At 43.3% G+C, this 27521-nt stretch overlaps 1 protein-coding gene across 2 annotated transcripts in view; it reads left to right on the top strand.

Annotated features, from left to right (window-relative positions):
- PIK3R1 (phosphoinositide-3-kinase regulatory subunit 1) overlaps positions 1-27521 on the top strand; it is an 84154-nt gene that overhangs the window by 38374 nt on the left and 18259 nt on the right. For both annotated transcript variants that reach the window (XM_045895889.3, XM_045895899.3), the window contains 5 exons: positions 18185-18277; positions 18699-18773; positions 24235-24366; positions 25174-25375; positions 25578-25657. In XM_045895889.3, the coding sequence (XP_045751845.2) occupies positions 18185-18277; positions 18699-18773; positions 24235-24366; positions 25174-25375; positions 25578-25657 (582 nt within the window). The remainder of the gene's footprint in view (positions 1-18184; positions 18278-18698; positions 18774-24234; positions 24367-25173; positions 25376-25577; positions 25658-27521) is intronic.

The following is a 27521-nucleotide window of genomic DNA, read 5'->3' on the forward strand; positions in this document are numbered from 1 at the left end:
CTTTTCTCTTTAGTTTTCTCTCTCTTTCTTTCTAGTTTGAGCCTCAAAAAAAAAAAAAAGGTATAAAAGCATTTGTCATCTTCTAAGTGCTACAGAAATTTAAGGTATTATGTTAATATTTGTTAATTTTACTGTTGTGGTATGAAGTTGATTGTTGTTGAAGTACAAACGGGGAGCATGGTTGGTGTCCTAAATGATCATCTGGTCTCAGCTTTGCAAAATCTACTATTGACCAGAGCATTTTAATGATCTTAGTGAGACGCATTGAAATGACTCACTCATAGCAAAGTACTAAAGAGCCGTACATATGTGGGGGTGTGTCTTCAGAGGGTATTATGCCTGGAATTCTCTAATTAGAAGAATGGGGCTGGAGATCCTTTTAAAATCAACCCTGTACTTCTCTCTGTTAACACATGCAACTTCGCCAGTCGTTCCCTTTTCACTGTGATCATTGATCAGATCCTTCTGTGAAAGGCTGGTTTTCGAGCCTGTGGGAGACCAGAGAGACCATGAGGCACTGAACTTATCTCATGGATCAGGGAGGAGGATTAGCAAGAGAGTGAGATAATAGAGAAAGAAGAATATCACCAAACTGGGGGAAAGGTTTGGGAAAGGAAGATGGAGATGCTCAAGATAAGTGTTGTGTTTCTCACTTCAGCCTAGGCCTGGCTCTTTTGATTAAGGTCATTGCATTCACCCGGCCAGCTGTAGGTTGGTGACCTGCCAGCCAGGGTAGCCGTGCCCCTCCTACGTGTCCTGTGGTTGAAAGCCTCCTCCTCAGGGCCTGGGCATCCGAGGGAGTGGCGACATGCTTGATGGGGGCCTCTTTGGCCACTAATGTGAGACATACCACCATGGATGTAGGGTGCTACATGGGCCACAGTGTGAGGTGGGAGAACCAGAAGAGGTGAAGCTACATTGCCCGGCCAGGCCTGGCTCACCTCCACTTCCTGTTACTTTACTGCTTCAGCATTTTGAATTATATGAACAGGTAAAGAGATTTCCTAACTCAGTGAAATATAGACGGATGGTAGAAGCTGCCTCTTCCTTAAGAGGAGCCACAAAGTTCCCTCTACCCACAACTTTCACCTCCTCCTGTCTACCAAAGAGCCTGGTGAAAGGCGGATGCGGCCGTGAAGGCGTAACCCTCATTAACACAGGGCTAAAACCTTCAACAGTGCTACAGGGGTCCCTGTGTGCTTGCGGCTTACTGTCTGTTGAATGTCTCCGGAGGGAGTAATATAATCATGACAGTCAGTGAGGGTGGGGAAAAAGGTGCCTACTACATTTGAAGTTACTCTGTTCTGCTGATACTTTTTCATGGGTCCTGCAAAACAGCGTTCTTCTTCCTTTGTGGGACAGATTAATTAACCTTTCCAAACATTGACTGTGTATAGTCTGTTATTTGGGTTTTTGTCTGTTTTGGTTTTTTATTTTTTTGTTGATCAATAATCTCTGAAGTATTCATATATTCAAGTACTGGGCAAGGGAAGGGCTACTCTTTTTGGGTGTTAAAATCTTGATGATACATTTTCTCAGGGCTTATATTCAGTATTATTAGCAGAAATACATAACACAATTGCACAATTATTTTCTTTTTTGGTTTTTTTTTTTTTAATTTGACACAGATGACACAGATATACGTGAATAAGAAACCCATCAAATTTGATGGAAACAGTTGCCAAGTAGAATATATACCAGAATTTCAGAGTGCGCAGGCGCGACAGAGGGGGTTGCAAGGGGAGGGACAGAGGGAGAGAGAGAGAATCCTATGACGGCTCTGGTGCGGAGCCTGACTTGGGGCTCAGTCTCACGACCCTGAGATTATGACCTCAGCCAAGTCAAGAATCTATTGCCTAACCGACTGAGCCACCCCGGTGCCCCTTTACTCAATTATTTGCAGACAGCAAGTTCAATTCATAATATTCGTAGAGCACTTGAAGAGATCTTAGAAATGATAACCCAGTCCATGTAGCTTATGTCCAAGAAAACAAAGGTCCAACCACTGTTCATGAAAAAACTTCCCTGTGTCAGGCACTGCACAAGATGCAGTAATGAACATCCCCGCTCTAGATGCCTGCTCTGGAGACACTTCACCACTGAGGGGAAAAGAAATGGAAGTATCATTTGAACCCAGGTCACAGGACTTCTAAAGTGATTGTTCTTTCATTTTCATTAAACTTAATTAAGATCTCTTAAGAATCTCACATGGGTCATAGTCTGTCATAAATCTCATCTTCAAGTTGTTCGCCTAGACCAAGAATTCTTGAACAATTTGGGAGAAATGGACTCGTTTATCAGGGCATTCAGTCAACATATATTCATTGATCACATCCTCTGTATCCTGGTAAGGTGGGTTTGGGACACATTCTGTGAGGGACCTTCCAGAGCTTACATTCTCTTGGTGATCTTGAGCCCCCTTCTTGAAACGCTGATTTACATCTGAAATTAGTCTTTCTTTAGCTGTTCAGTGCAGACAGTGTGGACACACTATACAGACCATACACTTCCGCCTTAGAGCCAGTTTCCTGGGTATCATCATCAAGTAGCACCTTACGCCAAGGTTTGACCTGCATAGTCAAGTGCTAAAACCATTAAAATTGACACGTTGAAAGCCGTGTTAACTTGATAAACTCTCTCAAGATGCCAAGTGTCTGGTAAGTGCAGGCTCTTTTAAACATCTCCTTTGAAATTCAGGCACGGTGACCCCCACTGCCTTCAGACTCAGGCCTTCTCCCAGAAAGGGCCCAGAGGTCTGAGGAGCACGCTGTAAGTCTACATTCTTGGTGCCTTGCCAAAGTAATAATATTTGATTCAGTACCTTTGAGCTTTTTATAATTTTATCCTATGATCTGAGCTAGGAACTGCTTCCCGCTTCCAGTTTCTACCACTTGTAAAACATTTTACATTTGGGGAAAACGGTATCAGCTTTGACTTATTAAAGGAAAGAGTTTTTCTTCTGGGTCCAAAATGGAAGCAGAAATTTGAGCTGTGAAACTTTTTTTTTTTTTTTCCTCCCACAGAAACATCAATTAGGAGCTGGGTTTAAGCTTCACATTTCATGTACTGGGAAAGAGTCAAGTTTTAGGACTGGGAGAAGGAGCACGGGCACCTGTTAGGAGAGAGAATATTTAACGAACGAGATATCACTGACATTGCTCCCACCTTATCTACAGCCCTTTGTCATGTTGCCTTTGTAGCAGGAGTTTGAAGCCCAAAATTCACTTAATATTGTTACCAACACAGTTGAGCAAAAAGAGTGTCCAAGTTTTCATAAGAATGGATTCATTAATGGCATGTTTTGGAAAGAGGGGCATATTCAAGACCTTGAATTTGAAGGTGTGGGGCTTTAAAAATACACAGCCTTGGACCATCTTAGCAGAAAGAAAGCATCCTCAGGCTCCAAGCTCCTTCCGCCTCTAGAAGACTCAGTAGACGTCACTACCCCTCCACCCCTTTTATGGTCATTTGTCTTGTAGCCAATATTGGACATGTTAATGATCACTAATCGTATAAATGACATTGGGGCTCGTACTGTCAAGATGTGAACCTAAGCAGACCGTAGATTGTCTCACTCACTAGCTGGACTGTAACAGCCTTTCCTGATAATGGCGCTTTTGTCAGCTGCGGTCAGCAGACTGTGCACGCTGAGCAGAACTGAAGGCCGTGTCTCCTGGGTCTGCGCTGCCCAGTACAGATCCCCCAGTCACATGTCACAGTCACGCTGCGCCGTTGAAATGTGGCTCATCTGAATGGAGATGTGCTGGGAGGGTAAAAGAGGAAATAAAGAATGTAAACTATCCCATTGATAACTTCTGTATTGATTATATGTTGAAATGGTTGTATTTTGGATAAATAGAGTTAAATTAAAGATTAAATTTTCTCCTGTTTATTTTTACCCAAATGTGGTTACTAGAAAATTTTAAATTATATGTATGGGTTATATTCGGACCCCATCGTTACAGAGTATTAAAAGTCATTCTATCTCTGAAATTCTGGTATACATTCTACTTGGCGACTGTTTCCATCAATTCTGGTGGGTTTCTTATTCATGTGTATCTGTGTCATTTCTTCCAAAGTGAATGATCATCTGGTAGAACACAGGACCGTGGAAATGGTTGGTATCACACTGTGGTTTTCAAAGATTTTTTGAGAGGGTGGGTTGTAACCATGACTGGCAAGTTCTGCCCTCACTTAGCAGGCATAGACCAGATACGCTCAACATCTTGTAGAACATCATAGAATTGGAAAAAGACATCAACTAGAGAAATGGGCCAGTCAGGGAGCAGAGTGGCTGTTCTTGAGCTCTCGACTTTCCACATCTGTTCTTGACCTAGAGAACTCTACTCTTTCTAACTTTGTTGTCTGGCTCTAGGCGGTCCCAGCTGCCGGGGTAGTGGACTGGACTGTATCAAAAACAGATGAAATCTTTAAGGAAACTATGTGCCCTAAAGGAACTCGGTGAGATAACATCCATTAGTAAATAAGGATCCCTTGGAGGGGAGCAACCTTTATGTCTAAACTAGATCCTGGCTCTGACTGGTACAGCTGTGTGAGCCTGGACAAAACACTTACCATCTCTGAGCCTCAGTTCCCCTCTGTAAAATGGAGATGATGATAGAACCTGCCCCATAAGGGGATAATTTCAGTAAAGCAACTTAGCACAGTACCTGACACATAGTAAAGGCATCATAAGTGTTAGCCATTATTATTAGCATCTTGGTAACAAGAGCCTCAGAGGTGAAGGGCAGCCCTTGGCGTATTTCGATCTTGTTTGATTTGGGATTGTTTAATCATACTATATGTTTGAGAAGGTGTCATTTTGCGAATGACTGAAGGCCAAGTCCCCTCAGAAAGAAATGGATAAACTTACAAAGATCTAGGTTTGGGGGAACAGAGCCCTTTCCTGTGAGTATCATTACTTCTTACTAACCCCTTTACCTGTTTAATCACAGACATTTGTACTCACTGACTGCGTGGATCGTGAGCCACTTTTGCACAGACCCCCCCCTCCTATCTCTTAGAGCCCAGCACGTGTTGGTCAGAAATATCAAAATGCTAAAAGGGGCTGCATTTACAAGCAACTTAATTCAGAAACTCAGGAGAAGGAGAGCAGGAGAAATGACTACTAGGAGAGATCAAAGGTGAAGTGGAAAGAGCAGGCCCTTAGACTCAGACGGAGGTGGGCTGTTGGTGTCTGCTCTGCCAGACATTGATCAAGTGATCTTGTTGTTGTCACCTAACCTCTCAGTCTTTCCCACACACAAGATAAGACTGATGTCCTTTACAAGGCTCTTAGCGTGACTCATGGAAGTAAGCCAAGTGACTCAAGCAGTATCTAGGCCAGGGACTGCTCGCCTTTCGCTCTCCCTCCTTCCTTCCCTTGGCCTGACTTTTATGTTGCTTTCAATTTCTTGGTCTCCATCCCCATTCCTACAAATCGTGATCTATAGAAACTGAGTAGAAACTGCATTCTCTGATTTGTAGCAGTCATGACTTCGGAATACATTTAAGAACATACAGTAAGTTGTCTTCTGTTAGATCCACATACAGACAGAAATTGGAGAAATGTTTTAGTTCTTTTGAATGTGTTCCTGCCGACAAAGTGAAAGTTCATATCTCACTTGAAAAGCTGACCTCAAAAAAGCTTCCCCACCCCTCCTCAGAAATTATAGGTTAAGGTAAGCCCAATGAAATATAATTAAATTTTGCCATTTTTGCTTTCTTTGAATTCATTTAATTGATTCTTTCCCACCCACCCCTCCCTTATTTGAAGGAACTTTTTTTGCCAGCCCTCTCCTGGGTGCTTTCCTGTCATTTTTGTCAACTATGCAGTGCAACAACATAATGGCTAAAGAGAATAGAGTTATTTTTAAAGTAATTCATGTTGAAATGTAATTCAGTGGTTTTATGTTGGCCCTATGATTTCCTTGACTTTTGTCTTCCAATTACAGATTTTAAGAACTAAAAGTTATTTTAGAATTATTTAGCTAAACCTTATTGTATCACTGATAGTCAGGTGAAGGCCCAGAGATTGTTTTCCTCAGAGTTCCCAACCTGTCACTGACAGAGCCAACTAGAACTCATGTCCTCACCTCTTGTCTGCCACCCTACAGTGGCTTTTTTTTTTCTTTCTCTCTTTCTTTCTTTCTTTCTTTTTTTAAAGATTTTATTTATTTGAGACAGCATGAGAGAGAAAGAGAGTGAGAGAGCACAAGTTGAGGGCAGAGGGAGAGGAAGGAGCAGGCTCCCCACTGAGCAGGGAGCCCGATGCGGGCTCAATTCCAGGACGCTGGGATCATGACCTGAGCTGAAGGCAGACGCTTAACAACTGAGCCACCCAGGCGCCCCTAGAGTGGCTTTTCAGTTGTTTTTGGTGTCATCCAGTAACAAGCATACGTAAGGCATTTAATAGTTTTTTGTTGTTGTTGTTGTTGTTTTTAAATAGAAGTCACAGAAAGGATGCAGTGTGTTTATAAAGTCCTTTCTAGTTTCTTCAGTAGGTTACATACAGTGGCCCCAAAGGGTATTTTATGGAGTAAAACCAATCTGTGACTTCAGTGGAATAATGCAAAAAGTGACCAACAGGGGGAAACCTAGTACATCTTCTTGGATTAATTCACTTAACTTCTAGCCCCTTTTAAAAAAAAAATGACCCAAGCTCCTGTTGAAGCCAGCAAAAAACATCTGTTGTTTTATTTATAGCCCCAGTTTCTAAGAAGCATATTCTATAGCAGATGAAAAAGAAGTTGACAGCTCATAATTCATGAAGTTACTGAGGCCTAATCTGATAGAACAAAATGTACAAAAGTCCCTCCCGTGGTTCAGGCCCTATCACTTCCCTTTCACCCGAAGGCCGGAGTGGTGCAGGGGAGAGAGAGCGCAGGCTGTCCCCGTTGCTAGGGCCGAGGTGGCTCTGAGACCAGAATGCGAGGACGCACACACGCGGTGGTCAGCGATGGCTTCCACCTCTGAGGCGTCCCCCAGGGACACTTTCTCATGAATAGCATCACAGTCGATTCCATGGTAGGCGACCCACACTGTCCTGACCATCCCCACTTACGCTGGGCAAGTTTTAGCAGTGTGAAATCTGCAAACTGGTAGAGTATTGTCTACCAAGAATCTCAAATGTTGGTTGCAATTACTGATTGAATAGTTCCGTTTCTGGGTCCAGCTTAATTTCTGACTTCACTCCTCTTCTTTGACCGCTTTGCTCTAGCTTATTTGACGTAGCCACATTTCCCCTGCTGACTTTTAAGCAATTATAAAATACACCCACTCCTCAGATATCACCCATCTATATGGTGTTTTTTTTTAGCTTATTTCTGAGAATCTTTGTGGGAACACAGTCAGGCTTCTTTCTGTAATTGACATGTGTTTTATATTTTGCTTTTTGTTCTATCTGTAGAGCCTCCTGTATATTTAAAACAAGGTAGATGGGTCTGGCAAAAGTAAGTGTCTATGGCATAGTAGTACTATGTATTACCCTGGCTTTTTTGAGATTTTAATGATAGGGTCCAACTGCTGCCCAAATTGACCCTTCTAAAATTGGTATCCTTAAAAGGAAACTTGCAACCAGTATAAGTCTATGAATTTCTATAGCTGAGAGGTGAATGATCTCTTGCTCATTTCACCAGTGATCATAGTATATTGTGAGATAGGGAAACTTAATAGTCCCCCAGAATTAATCACATTTGTCTGAGGTAGTGAGAGCATATTGCTTCATTTTTATTTTTTTATTCTGATTCCTCACACAATTATTAAGGGTTGTGTGTACTTTTATCTTAAAATTGCTAGCAATTGCTAACAATGGCTTTATTGTAAATGGATAGTTTAGTTTCATATATCAGTGATTTTTTTAAAAAGTTTTTTGTTGAAAAAATCTGACTACCCATTTTTTAATGTAATTTTTCTGCAGTCGCTGATGGGGAATTTTCTGTTCATTATTTTCTGGCCCCTTGTCTTTTTTTGCTTTATTTTCTTTTTCTTCCCAATCCCATAGAGAGGTCATCCTTTTCCTTTTCTCTCCCTCTCTGATCATGAGCACTTTAACTCTTTTCATATACCTATTAAGTGTATCTTATTAAGATTTCATTCTGGGATCCTTTGTAATAGACGTTACAGCATATATGCATTTGTCAATTATTGGCTGGGCTCTTTCCCCACCTGATGATTAACTAGAATAGTCCATCTGTACCTTGCTGAAAGTGGTAAGCTAGCCAACTATATTTAGCTGAATAAAACCCATTACATCCTTGGGGAAGAATGTGCTTAGTTTAGCCTTATGAGAAAATATTTAATAAATGCTGTCCTCAAAATATTTAGCCTGGCTGAGTGTACTGGCAAGGGGTTCAGTCCTGATAAAGCAGAGGTGACGGCGAGAAGCTGGCCTGCCAGCCCGAGCTCACATTGAACAAAAGCACCTCTTGTCACTAAGGGTTGTCACTGGGGGCGTCTCTTCTTGCCGCATGCTTTTCCATCTTTATCATGTCTCATGGCTTTTGTAAGCACCCCCTGCCCCCCGCCCCCCGCCCGGGGTGGAGTCCTGCGGTGCATCTGTCTGAGGAGGCACCCGAGGTTCATGGAGCGGTTACTGCTGGCTTTGAAGTTGGTCTGTTCTATACAATCATTCCTTTCCCACTTACTGCTGGCACGACTTTGGCTAATGTGCTTAACCCTTCTTAGCCTCAGTTTCCTTATCTGTAAAATGGAGACAATTGGGATCTGTCACAAGGCTGCCCAGATGAATGGAGATCAGGCACACGAAGCACTGAGCACGGTTCCCAGCGCTAAGTGTTGAGCATGTGAGGACTGCAGCAGAAGTAGCAGCTTCGTGCAGGCGGGAGTGGTGGTGGTCCTCGCGGTAGGGTAGTAATATTTTCTGTTCCTCTCTTCCTAGCACAATGTCAACAGCTGTGTCCTCTTGAATGTGGCCAGTTGGGAAAAGCTTTGTTGTGGATGTCAGGGGGACTGGGTGCTAGTCGTCAGCCTCAACTTAACTGTGGGACGTTAACGAGCTGTGACCCAGGGGACCCCTCTCCCCACACGCAGCCGTACACAGGTGCACGGGGCTGCAGAGCCTCTACCCGTGAGCTCAGTCTTTCGGTTTCTAGCTAGGCATGATATCAGAGCTGATTAGATGTGATAGCCTGACCCTCCGAGTCAGTCCCGTCATCTGCAGGACACATGTTTAAATGCTGGGCTCCTGGGATCTGGTGTAAGATGAGCCCTTGGAGCTCAGGGCATTTCAGCAACAAGTACGAAGTATGCTGGTTATCCATTGGGATTCTCTCTCCCACAGTGATCCGGATTTTCTTTCTGGGACCGGTGGGCTCATCCTCAGCCTGTGCTACTCAGAGTGTGTTCCGAGGACCAACAGCATGGGCCTCCCCTGGGAGCTTGTTGGAAATGGCCGAATCCTGTAGCCCCCCCCAGATCCCAATAGGGTTATTAATATGCACAGTAAAATTTAGAAAGCACTGCCCTTGTGAATATTCTGACACACAGAAGGTGTTTACTAAATCCCTGTAGAGTTGTATTTGACATTGATTTTTGTTCTAGACTTGCAGTTCCTTTGCTTTCTTTGAGTGGAGTGTATTGATGTTTTGGTCACCTTGGGCTGCTATGACACAATACCGTAGGCTGAGTGGCTTAAACAGCAGACATTTATTCATCCCAGTTCAGGTGGCTGGGCGTCCGGGGTCTGGGAGCCAGCGTGGTTGGGTTCTAGTGAGGGCTGTTTCCTGCCTTACACACAGGTGCCCTCTCTCCCTGCGCTCATGTGGCAGAGAGAGAAAGGGGAAGGTTTCTAGAGTCTGAGAAGGACTGAGACGGCCCCACCCGCATGACCTCAGTTTAACTTAGTTATCTCTCAAAAATCCTGTCTCCAAATACTGTCATAATGGTGTAGTTTAAGCTTCATCTTAGGGATGGGGGGAGAGGGTGCACGAAGCGGTTGAGTCTGCAGCAACCGATTTCTGCAGCCTACTTTGAAATGCATCACCAAAAGTAAGATGGATTGATGGATCCATAGGTAATGAAACAGGTAAACATTGCTTATAGAATCTAGGATGAGAATGTTTGGGCATTCACTGTACAATTCCTTCAACTTGTGGGTTTGTTTTAAAATGTCAGCGAAACAGCCCTGCCCTCTCTGTACTTATTAGAATGGAATCTGGGGGTTCTGTTCTCTGATTTCCATCCAGGCTTTGTGAAGAAGCTGGGCCCGCCCAGCTGGGCGAATCTGCCTCTTTGGCAGTCCCTTCCAATCCTGGCACTTGCTCTGGGTCCACCAGCGTCCTGCTGTCACGCGGGTAGTGAGGGTCCAGCCGAGATCAAGATGTTTCTTCAGGTCTCTCTCATTGCACCAGTAATGTCTTTCCAGTTTCTCTCACTTCTCTGCCCTCCTGGTCAGTGGATCTTTAATTCTTGAGAGACGGGGGCTTCTCGGGTTACATGGGAAGATCCTGCTTTATTACTCTGAAACATTTTTAATGTGTTATTTTTGTATGTTTGACTGTGAAATCTATTATCAGAGAGCAGTGGGAGAGAGTGAGTGCCTCCTTGGGGTTCACCTGGAGCCCCTGCCTCCCTCTCCTACGGAGGGGCTCCCCTCGCTTTCTCTCTATGGTGTTAATGATCTGCATGAGAGAGGATTTGATCGTGAGGAACTTGGTGCTGCCTTGCTTATACGGGGGAAATGCAGAAACGAGTGTTACGAAGGTAGCTTCACGTGAGCGTGCCCGGAAGTACTGTGGCTGCGCACTGGTGGGGTCAAGCCTCCAATATCTGTGTGTTGTGCAACACCATTGTCATCATTCCCCTTTACATTAGGGAGACGTGGCAGGAAGTTCTGGCAAACTTCTCACGGGTTTCTTTCCTTACTGGGGCTTAACTTGTCGGCTCAGGGGGAGGAAAAACAGGTCCAAGCCCAGCTTCAGGGCACTGTTTATAAGCCTTGCGACCTTGACCAAATGACTTAATTTCTGTAAGGCTCGACTTTCTCGCCTTTTGAGTCAGGATAATAAGGACGGTAAGTCTTTGGACTGCTAGGAATAAAAAATGAAAGCATGTCTTTGTGTGGGGTTGTGGCTCCTAGTGCACATTCAGCAATATTCATTCAACAAATGGTCAGGCACCCACTGTGGTGTGTCCCGTGATTTTTCTCTTCTTTCCTTCCCTTTTGGGGCTTTTCAGTCATACTTCGTATGAAATCTTTCTAAGCCAACAGACCCAAAGACCCACTTCCCTTAAAAATTGTTAGCTCCCGGGGTCCCAGGGACTCACCTATACATTATTTCCTGGGGTGCGAAAGGAGAGTCTCTTTCTTATTCACTTTCCTCCTGCCCAGCATTTTAATTTTTTTTGCTGTATGCTGTAAATTGTAATCTTTAGATCGGACTCCAGTTTGGATGGTAACAATCACAATTAATTGGGCTAGCCTGTCAAAGATTAAGTATAATCTCTCACGTCAGTGATCTTTCAACTCTGAGGTTCTAGCTAAGGCCATCCAAAGCAAAGCTGTAATGTCTGCATATGTTTAATAAGATCTTTGCCTGCTGTTTGTTTCCTATACTGGGCTGTGGTCTAGAAGTAAAACTAAATGGGCAGAGATCTCAGATCCCTTTCAGTTGTTTTTAAGCTGTGGAGCAGAAGGGATAAGTGGGAGAAGATAAAGATATTAAAGACTAATTAGTTTAGGGTGTCTGAAAAGATTTGCAAACTTCCTAGCTAAGTCTGTTGACAGGTCTTTTAATTCCCTCTGACTAGTTATCTCTGAAAATCATGTAGTTACAGCTGAAGATTTATTTCCACATGGACTCTACTCCTTTTTTTTTTTTGCCCATACTTTTTTCTCCTCCCTTCTCAAAAAAAAGTCCTTGTTTCCACCAAGTTCAGTATCATTCCAATTTCATTTTTCTTTCACGTTCAGAAAACTGAAGTAAATAACTCAGATTAGTCTTTATAAATATACCTTTATATTTTAGGTGTGACTTGTGAAAAGATAATTGTGTTTATATGTTACAATGAAAGGTAAGATGGAAATGTGTGCCCTCTCAAAATGCTTCTGGCGTACCAGCTTAAAAAATGTATTGAGGGGCGCCTGGGTGGCTCAGTCGGTTAAGCATCTGCCTTTGGCTCAGGTCATGATCCCAGCATCCTGGGATACAGCCTGGCATTGGGTTCCCTGCTCGGTGGGGAATCTGCTTCTCCCTCTCCCTCTGTTTCTCCCCACCCCCCCGCCGGCTCATGTTATCTCTCAAATAAATAAATAAATGTCTAAAAAATAAAGTATTGAAAATTCTTTCTGTCTCCATTATAATACTTTCTGGTCTTAAAATTTGCCATTACAATTAAAACTCTATAATAGTGAAAAAGATTACATAAATAATTGTAAATTCATAACAGTTACCCATTAGTTTGTGCATTCTCCATACTGGGCACCATGCCTACCGTGTTGATCTGTATTATTCACTTAATCCTTATTGCATTCATAATTTATTCCCATTTTACAGATGGAGAAACTGAGGTTCAAGTTAATTAACATGTCCAAGAATACACTCAGTACGTAGCAAAACCAAGATTAAATCCCAGGTCTCTTTGGCTTTAAACGTGTGCTTTTAGTAATTGCACTACTGCTGATTGAACAAATGTGTTCCAAACCCGTCCTGGTTTTTGGCTTTGTTTTAGTTTTTTAGCTATACCGTCTTAGCCAGCATTTGTTGGGGTTTTGCCAGGAGAGCTTAAGACGTTTAAATGTCAGGATAATTAACCATTATGGACATAGGTAAGAATCTGCTTATACAGTTTATTTCAGACAGTTACTGGGATTTGTTAGATTTCTGCCTACCAGAATGTACATTTTTCATTTGAAATAATGAGAGGGGTTGTTTCAGACAGAAATAAAAGTTTTGATTCAGCAACAGCTAATCAACAAACATCTTGATTTAATATTGACCCACGCCTGGCATACACTTTCTTTTCTGTGTATTTGTATGACATTTTAAAAGGTAAGTGGCAGTTTTTCATGTACTTCCAAGCTACTTCCATCAGTAATGAAATACTTGGCTTGGGCCATCTCTGGAGTCCCAGAATTTCAGCTTAAACTTTCCATTCATCCCTGCCAGGCACTGACTCTGAAATATCTTTTTTTATGGAGACCGCCTCCAAAAGGTGCAGCTGTGTGCTGGTTTCATCTTGCACTTTGTAATGGTGTTGGCACGGTTTAATGTGAGGAATCCCACTGTCTCCCACACACCACTGGTGCCCAGGGACTGTTCAGGCCTGTCCGTGTTCGTGGTTTGGGAAGGGTCTGAGTTTGGAGAGAAGGCTCTCTCCTGTTCCGTGTGATTGCTTGTCACCAGGGTTAAGGTAGAAAAGTAGAACTCATGGAAAACGCAGCATCTGATGTGTCATCGAAAATTCTTTCTGCAACCAGGGACACCGAATTCATTGGTGTTCCTTTCAGTGTTGAAGACTGGTTCCTCTTTTGAAGCAATATATGTCTTGGCTTCACCACCTCTAGACCCTTCTTGTCTTCTTTCTCCCTAAGGAATACTGATTTCTTTTGATGAAAACTGATCCCACTACGTCAAAAACTGGTGTTGGACTGGGGCACCTGGGTGGCTCAGTCGGTTAAGTGTCCAACTCTTGATTTCAGCTCAGGTCATGATCTCAGGGTCGTGGGACCAGGCTCATCTCGGGCTCTGGGCTTAGTGGGGAGTCTGCTTCTCTCCTTCTCCCTCTCCCTCTGTCCCTCCTCTCTCTCTCTCTAAAATAAATAAATTTTTTAAAAAAATAACAAAAATTGGTGTTGGGACTATAGTCAGCAGATCTGTGTATTCGTCCAAGTTCTTAAGAGTGGACTTGGCTCTGCAGACATACACACTGGCTACAGCAGGCTTCAAAGCCAAAAAGCGTTCCTTCTTCAGGTATAAAAATTTGTCTGGAAGATGAAACCCCAGTAAGAATTTATATATAAACTTCATTAGGAACATGCTGTGTCATTTTGTGTTTTGTTTGATAGCCATCATGTACGATCTGTATATCCTGTATTTTTTTTTTTACTTCCACTGTTCTAGTTTATTGAAGTATATGATATGGGTGCTTTATCATGGACCTTTCAGAGAGCAACTTGCCAAATGTGGTAGTTGCCTAGCAATCGCAATTTCCTGTTGGAATTTCTTGAAATGGGATGTAATGGAAAAGGAAATATTGGCCTGTATACTTAATAAAATTAGAGGAATAGTTGATTTTAGGATTGTTGAAATAATTAATATTTTGCTTTAGAATATTTTTTAGATTTTTGATGTCGGTTGATCCTGTTGCCTGAAGTAGAAAATGTGAACTTTAAAGACTTCTTGGGTGGGGGGAGGCACCTGGGTGGCTCAGTCGTTAAGCGTCTGCCTTCAGCTCAGGTCATGGTCTCAGGGTTCTGGGATCGAGCCCTGCATCGGGCTCCCTGCTCAGCCGGAAGCCTGCTTCTCCCTCTCCCGCTCCCCCTGCTTGTATTCTCTCTCTCTGTCAAATGAATAAATAAAATCTTTAAAAAAAAAAAAAAGACTTCTTGGGTAGGGCTTCATATTCCCTATGTTTAAATATTTGAAAGGGGAAATGAATTGAATCACAGATTTTGTACTAGAGAATAGGAACTCCCTGAATTGTTATTTAAAAAATAAGGTTTCTCCTTATAAAATTTCTCTTTTAAAAAACTCCCATGGCAAAACCTTAATCAGCTGTAATGATTCAGGCATTTGAGTAATACAGCTTTTATCAGTATTAAAAACTTAGTGGGAAATTCACTAGACCTGTTACAGGAAGAGTACCTTTACCCTCTTGATGTACATCTAGCTTTCTTCTTTGTATTCTGGCGTGCTCTGAGAAAAGTCCCAGCATTGCTGTAGGTTCCTGATGGCTATCACAGTGCTTTTCCAACACTCGATGTAACAGTTCGTTTTTTTATTTTTTATTTTTTTAGAGAGAACAGGGTGGGGGGAGCACAGAGGGAGAGAGAGAGAGAGAATATGAATCCCAAGTAGGCTCCACGCCCAGTGCAGAGCCTGAGGTGGGGCTCGATCGTACAGCCCTGAGATCAAGAGTTGGACACTTAACCAGCTGAGCCACCCAGGTGCCCCTTGACGTAACCGTTTTTTGAGTGAAACACATGATATATTGTAGCTCAGGATACTGAAGGTAAACTACCATTTTTTGCCACAAACATTGAAAGGACTAAAGAAAGAAGGTTTTACTTTTTTTCTTTTTTCTTCAAGTCAAAGGGAACAAATAGAGAGATGGAAACCCTTTTCTATGTAGTATTTGCCAACCCAGTCATAAAACAACTGCTGGGTGCATATTTCAATCGCAATTAGGTGAAATCTTTAATTATCAGTTAATTTAACTTTCAAATTTGCCTGCAGAAATGATGGTGTTGATAAGATTCTGGAAGGAGATAAACCTTTATTAAGTAATTCCATTTACAGTTGCCAACTTTAAAGATTTTTTTTAATTTAAAAAAAAAAAAGGCCTGAGTAATTTCTGAGGGCGGGCACAGAGGAACAGGGCATGTCAGTTGGACGAGCGTTGCCATGTGGGATTGTGTATTTACTAGTTAATCTTTAGCTTTTTGTATCTTGGCATGTGCTAAGTCAGACCTGTAAGTTTGAGAAGGCTAAGGAGAAAACTGCAGTGAATTCTAATTAATATTTCTCTACACCGTTTCTCTACCTTTGTTTTCCTCTGTTACATATGCTGATAGGATGATACATGTCAGTTTGTTCAGTGTAGAAGGCATTTATAGGGGAGGACATTTTTCTGAGCTGATAATCTTCTGAGGCAAAAGGAAGTAGTTTATTGTTTATCAGAGGAAATGAAATGGTATGCCCTTTGATTTTACACTTTATCCTTTTTTATTTTACAATGCTTTTAATGAAAAAGACTACATGAAACTTGCAAGACATTTTTATTTTCAGTGCTTTTCAGATATACTCACGTTATGACATTTAGAGATTTGGGGGATGTCGGTGCTGGTTTCTTTTTTCAGGGGGTTACCCACCTGACTTTGCTTATCATCATAGCATGTCCTAAAACTTAGTACTAACCCAAAATAGATGATCAGCTCCATTCCTGGATTTTCTGATTCCGGGGATTTGTGGTCGTACCTGGGAATCTGTCTTCCTAGCAAGTTGTCCAGGTGCTCCATAGGCTCGGGCAGGTACGGGGAACACGGGAGGTGGAGTTCCCACTCAGCTCTCTGCATCGTGACTGTCTAGAAAGTCAGTGGCATGTCTGTGCTTCCTTTATGAAGTCCATAACGTGTTCCGGTGATGTTGCAGTTGGACAGAGTCACCTGGGAAGCTGTGACAGACTTTTCATGCCCTGAGCTCAGATGTTGATGAACCCGATGTCCAGAAGCTCTGTCCCCAGGGATGGCTTTATGGTGAGGTCTTAGTAGCACAGAGCCCAACTCAGGACTCTTCTGTTTGCTCTTGACAAAATCCATCCTCGCCCAGGCTGTGGGACTGTGTGCTCTAATACCATGGCCACGTCTACGGCCATACCACCCTGAACGCGCCTGATCTCGTCTAATACCATGGCCACTAGCACATACCGCTGTTTCAGTTTAAATCAGTAAAAGACAATTCCTTTCCTCAGCTGCAGTGGCTGCATTTCTCCTGCTCCGGAGCCACATGTGGCTAGTGGGCCAGTCACCGCTTTTCTTGGATAGCACAGCTAATAGAGCATTTCCATCATCACAGAAAGTTCTGGTGGACGGTGCTGCTGTGCGATTTTCTTCACTCACCTAGCTCTTCTTTTATCCTGGGGACCTGAATGGCCAGTTGGGTTAGGTGGCAAGATCACTTGTGTCCGTCTCTCCCAGGGCATACTGCAGTCTAAAAGGCTCTTAGACCATGGGGTTTAGGGCTTGTAAAGTGACATAAATCATACTTCATTCTCTGAGGTTGACTTTTATATTGTGAATTTCTTCTTCTGTGATGACTCTTAGGAAGGTGGGCTTCGTTAGAAATCTGCCTAACATAATAAATGCCTTGAATCGTACCACTAAAATCTCACTGAAACAAAAGTATAAATATTGAATCTTCCTTAAGTTATATAAACTGTCTATTCCTAGATAAGAGTGCACAGTAATAAACCTTAAATGGGAAAAAGTTATGTGTTGGTGGCTAATGAAAAGGTTGCACCTGTAGATATTTTCATATAGACTATCCTTTAAGTGTATTTTGCAGTTTGAGAAAAGTGAGGTGAATATATTTAGCTCCCTCTTCTGGTGTATTATGAGATGAATATTTTTACTTAAAATGGTTTTGGGTATTTTTGGAGTGAGACTACAGTTATAAATGTACTGCTGAAGGCCATTATTTGTGTGTCATCCAATTAGTCTCTTCTTATATCACTGCAGTTGTTAACACGGAGAGAAAGCATGGAAATACCGTTGGTGAAAGCATCACATTTCTTAAGATATTAATTGACCAAAATGCATGTCGGCAAACAAAGGCTTGGGTGGCAGGTACACAGGGGTTTAAAGTGAATGTCACAGGGCCAGTGATCATTTGCAAGTGCCCTGTGTCTAAATATTTTAAAGCAATAGATCATGTTAATGAACAGTTGAGTAAAATCTGTCCCATCCTCCTACTTGGACAGTTTTTCTTTCGCAATGGGTTGAATTTAGGTTTCTTGGATTCCAGGTTCTGGCCCAGAGCACCTGTGGTGATGTGGGGAGGGTGGACCATGCACCCATCCTGGCTTTGCCCTGCAGGGGCTCTGCCCTGTCCTCCTCCCCTGAGCCCTGCCCACCCAGCCCCAGGCCCAGGGGCACCCCCCAAGGGAGGTCTGCTCTGGGGAGGATAGACCCTGGGTAAGAGGCCCCGAGAGGCCAGTTGGGCAGGGAATTCCTGGATTCTAGCTAAGTATTCAGAGTGTGTCCCAGGGGAGAAGCAGGCCTGTCCGCTGGGCCCCCAAACCTTCAGGTGCAGGAAGAGGCACAGCTGGAAGAGGGCCAGAGAGGAGCCTTCTGAAGGGCAGGGCCCAGCACGGGGCTCGGTCTTGCTCAGGCCCGACTTTGCCGGTGTCCGATAGAACTACACTGTTTTATATTTAAATTCCCTTGTTGTCTCATGCATTTGATTACCCCAATTAAACATAATCATAGGATTTTGTTTATTTGCAGCTTTGGCCCTTCCAGATCTCGCCGAGCAGTTTGCCCCTCCTGACATTGCCCCGCCTCTTCTCGTGAAGCTAGTGGAAGCCATTGAAAAGAAAGGTAATCGACCAGTAGAGGGGCTCTGTTACCTTGTTATATTCTTATTTCATGGGTGTTGTCTGTTGGGCATTCATTAAATACGTTTCTTGCTACTTGTGCTAGACACATAAGCTCTTTGTTGCCGTGTAGTGGGGAAATAACCTTGGTGTGATTTCTAACTATTAACATGTACTTACTGTATGGAAACTATTAAATTCTCCATAATTTAATAAATATAATTAACTCACTCTGTAGTGGCCAGATGACTTTGCCAAAATTACTGACATGCCAGCTAAGATTAATAGTAGGACTTCACTTCCAAGAATATTTGGTACACATCTAGAATAGATACGGGATGGAAACTGGAATGTCTTTCTGGTAGCAAGCTCACAGGTTCTCCAGAGAACTGTGTTTTGCATGCTCAGTCTGTTTTGTGTCTTAGGTCTGGAATGTTCAACTCTATACAGAACACAGAGCTCCAGCAACCCAGCAGAATTACGACAGCTTCTTGATTGTGGTGAGTGTCATAGAGCTAGAAAGACAAATGGGGAACATGGCTCGTACCTTTCGGTCTCAGGTAAAGCACCAAAAACCGGAACTTAACCGTGCAGTGTTCTAAGTTTGAAGGAAGCTCAGAAATCACACACAGTTCCCTCTGCCCTATTATGGTAACAGTGCAAACCCGCGCTGACCTTTGATGTTTGTCTCCTGAGTTGGGGTGTGTGTGCATGCGGGCCTGCAGGCATATGGTCTGTCCTCACAGCCAAGAGCCTCTGGGTCCTGCAGGAGTTGCAGAGGAGAGAAACACCCCCTTGGGATTTTTCTGGCTCTGCATATCGACCATCTTTCTCTGACCGTGCAGTTGGCAACATCTGATTCATCTGGATCAGCTTAAAAAATATTTATAAGTCTATGTCATTTAACAAATGTCTCTTCTGACCTTTTCCATTTTCCTTTATTTTTTTCGGTCTTCCTTCCTTCCTTTCATGCTTATTTGCTTTTTCATGCCATGTTTATATTAAGTAACATCATGATACTGTTATATTCAGTGGCGTGCTGGTAAACCCAACTCTCAGGGAGGCGGAGGAAGCCTGGTTTGTAGCATTTGCCCATTTCCACGGTGTCAGTATGCCCGCCGTGGTCAGTTTCAGGCTGCCAACGTGTTATCACTAAACTCCCAACTTGGAAAGAATTGAGCGCAGGTGGCCCTTTGAAGCGGGCCACCTATAGCACACCATTGGTTGGATGACATCAATTCAACTCAGTTTGCCAAATGGAATAAAACTACAAATGTGAATAAATGTACTGGCCATCATTCCAGCAAGTCATCTTCCGTAGCCTCTTGTAGAAATCTCTCAGATTCTTCATTCCCTCTCAGAATTTTTCTTTTAGAAAAATAATTCTCTGCCTCACATTCTTGTAATTGAATTTGGACATCTGAAACCAAAAGAACGAAACCTCGTTTGGGAAGAAGCTCTTCTAGACAGGTTACTTGTGCAAAGAATGTAGTAAATGAAAATGTGAAGTTGAGGCAGCTCATGACAATTTCTAGAAAAGATGTTTCTGGGAAGAAAAGATTCTGTATCAGTAAATAGTTTCACCTGAAGGGCGCCTGGGTGGCTCAGATGGTTAAGCGTCTGCCTTCGGCTCAGGTCATGATCCCAGGGTCCTGGGATCGAGTCCCGCATCGGGCTCTCTGCTCCTTGGGAGCCTGCTTCTCCCTCTGCCTCTCTCTCTCTCTCTCTCTGTCTCTCATGAATAAATGAATAAAATCTTTAAAAAAAAAAAAAATAGTTTCACCTGAAATGCACCACCCAAATGTTTGAAGTTTGAAAAAAAAATTTTTCAAACTTTCATTTTTATTTTGTGCGTGGAAGCCAGCCTCTCACATGTGCAGGGCTTGTGCCCTGGGGGCTGCCTTACCCCCAGAGTAGGTCAGTAGGAGCTGACTGGCAGAAAACTCACGGGGAAACACTTGTCCTTTATTTCTCACAGCCTGACCAGAGTGGTAAGGAAACTGAGTTTTGTCCTTAGCCAATTGAAATTGAGATACATGTTTTGGTCAGAATATTGGTCAAACTGAACAACAGTCACAGGAAATGTTTAGGCATCAGAGACCGATGAGATGAGAGTTATTTGAGAAATAGTGGTTAAGCTTTTAAATGTGACTGAATACAAATGATGCACTTTAGCTTTAGAAAAAAAATCTTCACATCACCTCTGAGATGGAATAACTAACCAAAAATAACGTCAGCAATGTATTTTGATAGACAGCTTTTTTTCATCACTTGAGATCAAAACACACACGTAGAAGACTGGTTTCATGTGGATTCTGTGTGATAAAAGTGAATTTTGTGAGAAGAAAAAGAGTAAACATCTAAATTTAGGAGTGGGTCCTCCAGGATTTTTCATAGCTTGAGGATTTCTCAGTCCATAAAAATATTGTAATACCTTGGAGGAGGCTCAGAGATAAGTCACTCACGCTTAAAAAATAAAAAAAAAGAGAAAAGAATTCATAGCTTTTAACCAACCCTGTGAATTACCAATGTCTGAAAAGGATGGATGTGGAAGACAACATCCCAGTTTTATTAGCACCCTCCTAAGTTAGTTAGTTTCATCTCCATAGTACCCCTGGGATAGCAGTATCCGTCACTGCTGAAGGCAAAGCTGGGACTTGCACCCAAATTAGTCTTACTCCTTTTTCTCCTGCTGTATTGACCTAAAGTGAATTAATCTTTGTTGTTCTCATTTGAATTTTCTCCTGATTTTTTTTGGTTTCTCTTAACCCGAAGCAGGCCTTTTCTTTAAAAGTTCTCATTACAAGAAAGAGAAATTCTGTAACCTGGTGATAGATTAACTGGACCGACTGTGGTGATCATTTGTAACATAAACAAATCTCAAATTCTGTTGTTACAATGATAGATAGGGTAACATGTCAGCAGTTACACCTCACTTTAAAAACTGAGGCTTTAGCAGCATCAACACACCTGTCCTTTACTCACTAGATGCCAGTAGCGTGGTCCCCGAATTGCAACAATCAAAAATGTCCCCAGACATTGCCAGATGTCTTCTGGGAGTGGGGGTTGGGGTAGGAGTGAGGCAATAAAATGGAAAACCCTGACTGAGAACTACTAACTTAGGTAGAGATGAGCTGGGGAGGAGACTCCATCCCTTTGGGAGGAAGGGTGACATGCTGGAGAGCTTACTAGTTTACCTGTCTTGAGAAGACTCAGTGAAAAGTTGGGGTGTAGAGGGTATAAACTCCTCCATCCTAGACCTAAAGATTGTGGAGTTCTTGCCTAGCTAACCTCAGAAGTCATCACATGACAGATGTCCTTAGCTCTTGGAAGAGCTCATTAGGATAGTTTGAATGCAGAAAAGGAGACTTACAGAACAAAAGTCAGGAGCTCCAAGGAGCTTTAGAAACTACTTTAAAAAAAGCAATATACTATGTCATCAGCACTAATGGGTTTGACATAAAGGGAGCTTATCCAAAGGCTAATCCCAAGGCTTGAAATAAGATGATTTTGTTCAAAGGCTTAAGGCTCTCGGGAACACACCTCATGTGTTAAGAGAAGGGCCTGGGTGAATTGACATTACTCTTGAGGACATGCTATGCTCAGTCCACAAACATTTCGCAAGCACTTCCTGTGTGCTGGGCACTGAGGGAAGAGCAGGGAAGAGCCACAGTCCGTGCCCTTGAGGTACTCAGTCTAGTGGAGAGACACCTAATTACCATACTGTCTGGGAAGTGTCCTGATAGAGACGTGGCCCATCGGCACTGCTCTTGCACAGGGAAGGCAGCAGAAACCCTGCCCGAGGGAGGGGCCTGTGGAATACTGAGCATCTTCATGTTTTTTTACCAATCACCAAATGGTTTATCAATTTCTTTATGATGAACAAATTAGGTAATATTAATTCCCGGGGCAAAGAGACCTAGTAAACGAAGCATACCGGGCATGAAGGGTCCGTGGGCAGGGGAGGGGGGCAGCAGCTTGTCAGGCGGTCAGTGGCTGTGGCATGTTGCTCGCGTGGTGCACACACAGGTTTCGTTGACAGGCACACTGGTAGTTGCCTTACTTCTCACGTGGGTCCTTTGTGCCCAGACCAGGCACTGCCTCTCCCAGCCCTGTTGGAGATGTGGCGTGTGCCGTTCGCTCTCTGGGGCACAACCGTGTGCCCCTCCACTGACGGAGTTGAGTAATTCTTCTCCTCCAGCTCACCTATGCACATTCTCTACCAGATGAACTTTCCTGAGCTTTATTGGTGTTGTGTGATTCTTTTGTAAGGTCTGCCTCGTTAGCGGGGCGGGTTTGGTTTATGACAACGATGTGTTCCAGGAACTCTTGTAACTTCGCGTTGAACCCGCAGTGATTGATAGTATCACACTCGCTCTGTGGCCGTCCAGGACGCCACCTTTTCCTCCTCTGGCTCCCACACCTTGGAGGACACAGGTTCCTCCTCTCCCAGGCCCCCACCCGATCCAGTCAGTCCCCACGTTATGTCAGTTCTTGATGATGCCTCACCCATCTCTAACACTGCAGTTCGAATTACCAGAAGTGTCCCCTTCACTTCCAGCAGCGCTCTTTTCCAGCTGATTTTTAACACTAAAAAGAATAAAGCTGTTGAAAACTATAGCATTTCATCCATCAGCTCACCTCGTCTCCACTGAGTACACAAGGCTCCAGATAATCTTCAGGTTGGCCTTCATGTCGCTGGTGCGCATCCTTCAGCAGCGGCCAAATGCCGCTTCTGTATGTAGATGCCCCTGGCCCTTCCCGCCCCAGCAGCCCCTCTTTCTGCCGGGCACTGTGACTTTTTCTACCCTGAGTCCTCAGAGCGTGGTTTGGATTAGTATCACCCTGTTATTGAATTGCCTGACCTCTTTTCTGGCTGAAGGATTTACTAGACAGATGTGCTCCTCTTTCTTAGGAGCTAGTTCAGTGCCCACAGGTTAGACTAGTTGTATCCTAATTAGAATACCCTGTCAGAATCAGGGGGAAACATTCTAAAAATGTTAAAAGTATTTTTATGGCTATTTTTGAGACCGTTAAAATTCTGTATATCTTACTGTTTGTTCAGCCACTCTCCTGAGCTAAATTTGTATGAATTCTGAGATGCAGTATTCAGCAACTCAAAATTTAGGCAATATCTGGATTTGCATTTCATGTTTTCCTGTTGAGGTTTTAGGAAGCATTTACTAAATGATTAGCCATCCCTAGACCGAGCGTTTCTCAGTCAGAGCAGAACCACCCTCCAGAAGGTATATTCGGGGGGCTACTTCAGTGTGCTAGGGCTGACATAACAAAATTCCACAGACTGGGTGGCTTCACACACAAACCTATTTTCTCACTGTTCTTGAGACTAGAAGTCCCAGGTCAAGGCCGGTTTGGTTTCCTGTGAGGCCTCTCTCCTTGGCTTACAGATGGCCACCTCCCCACTGAGTCCTCACGAGGCATTCCCTCCGTGCTTGTGCTCCTGGTGTCTCTTTATGTGTCTACATTTCCTCTTCTTAGAAGGATACCAGCCAAGTTGGATCAGGGCCCGACCCTAATGGCCTCATTTTAGCTAAACCACCTCCTTAAGGCCCTCTCTCGAAATACGTTCACCTTCTGAGACAGTAGGAGTTAGGGCTTCAACCTGTGACTTGTGGGGGACGCAATTCAGCTTATAACAGGGGTGTGGTTTTTTATTATTGTTGCCCCACCGTCTGGGAACGTGCCCCTGGCATCATGGGCAGAAGCCATCATGGGAAATGCTTAGAACTTAGGGGACAGACTTCCACAAAGAACAAGTGTTCTACCTGCAATGCCAGGGGCAACCCTTTTGAGAAACACTGCTAAGAAATACTCAAGAATTTTATATTTGCCCTCCTGTGGCCTCCCTTCTTGTGGCACATTTAAGTCAAATATTCAGAAAAATGGGCCCAACCGATACATACAATGTCTGAAATACTTTTTAAAATGTTTCTGTCACAGATGCCGCCTCCATGGACTTGGAAATGATCGATGTGCAAGTTTTAGGAGACGCTTTTAAACGCTATCTTGTGGACTTACCGAATCCTGTCATTCCAGTAGCCGTTTACAATGAAATGATTTATTTAGCCCAAGGTTTGTTTTCTGTTCTGAAAACCTCAGTGACCGCATATATTGAGATGTGCAGGTGCATGTAAACTCTATTAAATGCTGCATATAAAGAGCGGTGTTTTAGAAAATATTGGTAGGAATCTGCACCCTCCCCGACACCCTCCCTCCCATTAGCACCAATTCCCTCCCTTACCGGGGCATCCAGTAGAAGACCCAGATTCTCATTTGCTTAGGAAGACTGTCCACATGCTGAAATGGCTAATTGTTAACCTTTTATCAGCATTAACAAAGTTCACTATGTCACTGAAGGCCACAGTGTTCCAAGGGCCGTCTTTGGATGCAGGGAACCTGGGACCAGGACCCACTGACTGGGGATGTCCTTATCATTTTCCTCGAGTGGCCATTACAAAATGTGTTGAGGGAAGAGGACTGTCAGGCTTAGTAGCTAATGCTCAGTTAAACTGCTTTGAGGGCAGGAAACTGTGGTTCGTAACCTTCAAAGTTAAAACGTGTGATACTTATCTGATGCTCCTCCAAACTAGCCAATCACACTCAGAGCTGTTCAGTAGAGGGCAGATCTCTGCCAGCACACCCTGATCCTCTTGTGGTTTTTTACACCGAGAGTTTCTTGCATCTCCATTTAACTTGAGATTTCTACTTTCTCACAATGTATTTTCTAACGAGGAGAACAAATGTTCTGTCACTGCTTCTGATGACTCCGTTTAAAAGGGCTCGTTCTTCTGTAGCTAGAAGAACAGAAATGTTCTAGGTGTTTAGTCACTAATATCTAGAAACAACTCTTCTTTTTTTTTTTTTTTTTAAACTCTGTAGAAGTACAGAGCCCTGAAGAATATATCCAGCTGTTGAAGAAGCTCATTAGGGCACCTAACATACCTCATCAGTATTGGCTTACGCTTCAGTATTTGCTAAAACATTTCTTCAAGCTCTCTCAAACCTCCAGCAAGAATCTTCTGAGTGCAAGAGTACTCTCTGAACTTTTCAGCCCTCTGCTTTTCAGATTCCCGGCAGCCAGGTAAGGTGAAAGGAGAGAAGCATGTGTTTTGGGGTGATGTCTGTAGTCCTAAGCTGATGGATCATTCAACTTACTCTGAAGATGCTTGCTCACAGATGCATGTGCACCTTTGTACCAGACACATTGACTTGAACTTGTATAAGTGAACATGAGTTTGTTGTTTTGAAAAAAAGGTTTCTAATAAAACTCTCTTTTTTTGTAGCTCTGAGAATACTGAACACCTCATAAAAGTTATAGAAATTTTAATCTCAACTGAGTGGAATGAACGACAGCCTGCACCAGGTAATGCTTTCTGAACATTTAAAATTCTCTCCTGGTTCGTTTTTTAGAATGGTGGCTTTAGACCTTCTCTGAAGGAACATCAGTTTCTGGTAGAATCGTGATCCATAACATGTTACCTTGGGACTTAAAAAATGGCTGAGTGGTAGTGTATATGGTAAATATTATCTGGATTTCAGTATATGTGGATTTTTCAGTATCTCTGGATTTCAGTATCTGTGGATGATCTTGGTTTTAGATGAGGGTTGTGGGAGCTCTCCCTTCCCCTCAACTTTGATGCTTCCAGTTGTTGCATAAATTATGGAGCTCATTTTAGTTGTTGACATTCTTGTTTTTCTTTCTAATACTTAAAAGTAGGGGATTTATAATTACTATATAATTTGAAGTATTTTGGAATGTGTGTTTTGGAAGCAGGTCTGCTGAGAAATGTCTGTCCAAATAAACATTTTCAAGAATGCAAGCAATATGAAACTAGGGTGTTCACTGCAGCAAGTTAGAGCAAGCCAGACACTTCTTTGAAAGCAGGCTGGCATTCAATTAGCCATTTAACAAAGCAGGAAATGACCACGTTAGCAGTGGATTTAATTTAAACTGATGTATTTTTCTTCTACTGTGGAAAGTCTAAACAACCCTACTTTGCCTATACACTTGTTAAAAGTTAGCTAATAGAAGCTGGTCGTTGAGAATAAAGATTAGGGTCCAGTCAGTGAAGTTTCAGGACCAGTAGAGATGTTGCTTATAGTCTTAATTTCGTCTACAATTAAAATAAAACAGGATGAATTTACTCTTTATTATCGGTAACTCATGCAGACAACCCGGTTTATCTCTGTATAAACAGGCATGGGGACCCCCTGTGTTCAGCAACGGGGAATTATGTCATGCTTTTGTAGGTGTTACACAGCCAGGTGTGGTGGTGTGCAGCTGGATGGGGCAGACTGAGAGAGGCAGGGCTTAGGCTTAAAACCTACCTGTGTGGGTTGCAGGATGGGACAGGTAACCAACCACTCAAGGTGCAGGTGTTTGGAAGGGCTCATATGGACAGGCCCAGAATATTGTATCCAAAGGTAAGAGAGGCAGCAGAAACAAGTACATAAAGCAAGAGTGGTATGTTCCAAATGTTCCAAATCACAGTAGGCAGGATGTTCAGTGGGGACGCTCCGAATTGTAGGAGAATGGTATCAGAGAAGTCTGTCAACAGTGGCCTAGGACTTTAGTCCAGGGGGCGGCCAAAAGGTTTCATCTCATGTAACTGCTCGGTGCATTTGTTAATGGATTTGGGAACTCTGTGTTGGTGTTCAGAGGCTGCCTTTGGGCTCAATAGAAAAGATCCAATGGTAGGTTCAAAGTACCCTGTGACGAGGGGACGGGGGGGGGGGGGCGGCAGGTGTGAAACATCACACTTGAGCCCTTTGTTGACTGCCCCCCACCCTAGACTACTAAACACGTGGGTGGGGAAGGAAGACTAGTAACAACAAAATAGGCTCCTGGGCCAAGGGGCGGAGCCGTGCCTCCCACTTCCTTGTGGTGTGGAGGTCTGTCTCAGAGACAGCTGAGCCTTGCTTGCAGTAAAGGGCTGAGGGTGGTCCCTGTCTTCTCAGTGCCCACCCTTCTGGAGACAGGGAGACATGGAAGCTTAAAAACCAGACAGGGTTTGATAGATAACCAACGAATTCATCACGGAGTTTTTGAGAATTTCTGCTACACACCAAGGAGAATCTGTGTTGGAGTTTAATTTGTCTGACTGGTGTAAACTGGTTAAATGTCCTTATCAGTTTCAGCCTAATTCCATCAAAAAAAAAAAACCCACGTTCATCCATTTTCACTGTGCGCACTTAAGACTGCCTGCCAGGTCGTAGGCCCTGCTGCA

Source organism: Mirounga angustirostris, unplaced genomic scaffold (genome assembly GCF_029215605.1).
Source record: "Mirounga angustirostris isolate CCGP_5_RB_7025 unplaced genomic scaffold, mMirAng1.0.hap1 SCAF_7, whole genome shotgun sequence".
Lineage (NCBI taxonomy): Eukaryota > Metazoa > Chordata > Mammalia > Carnivora > Phocidae > Mirounga > Mirounga angustirostris.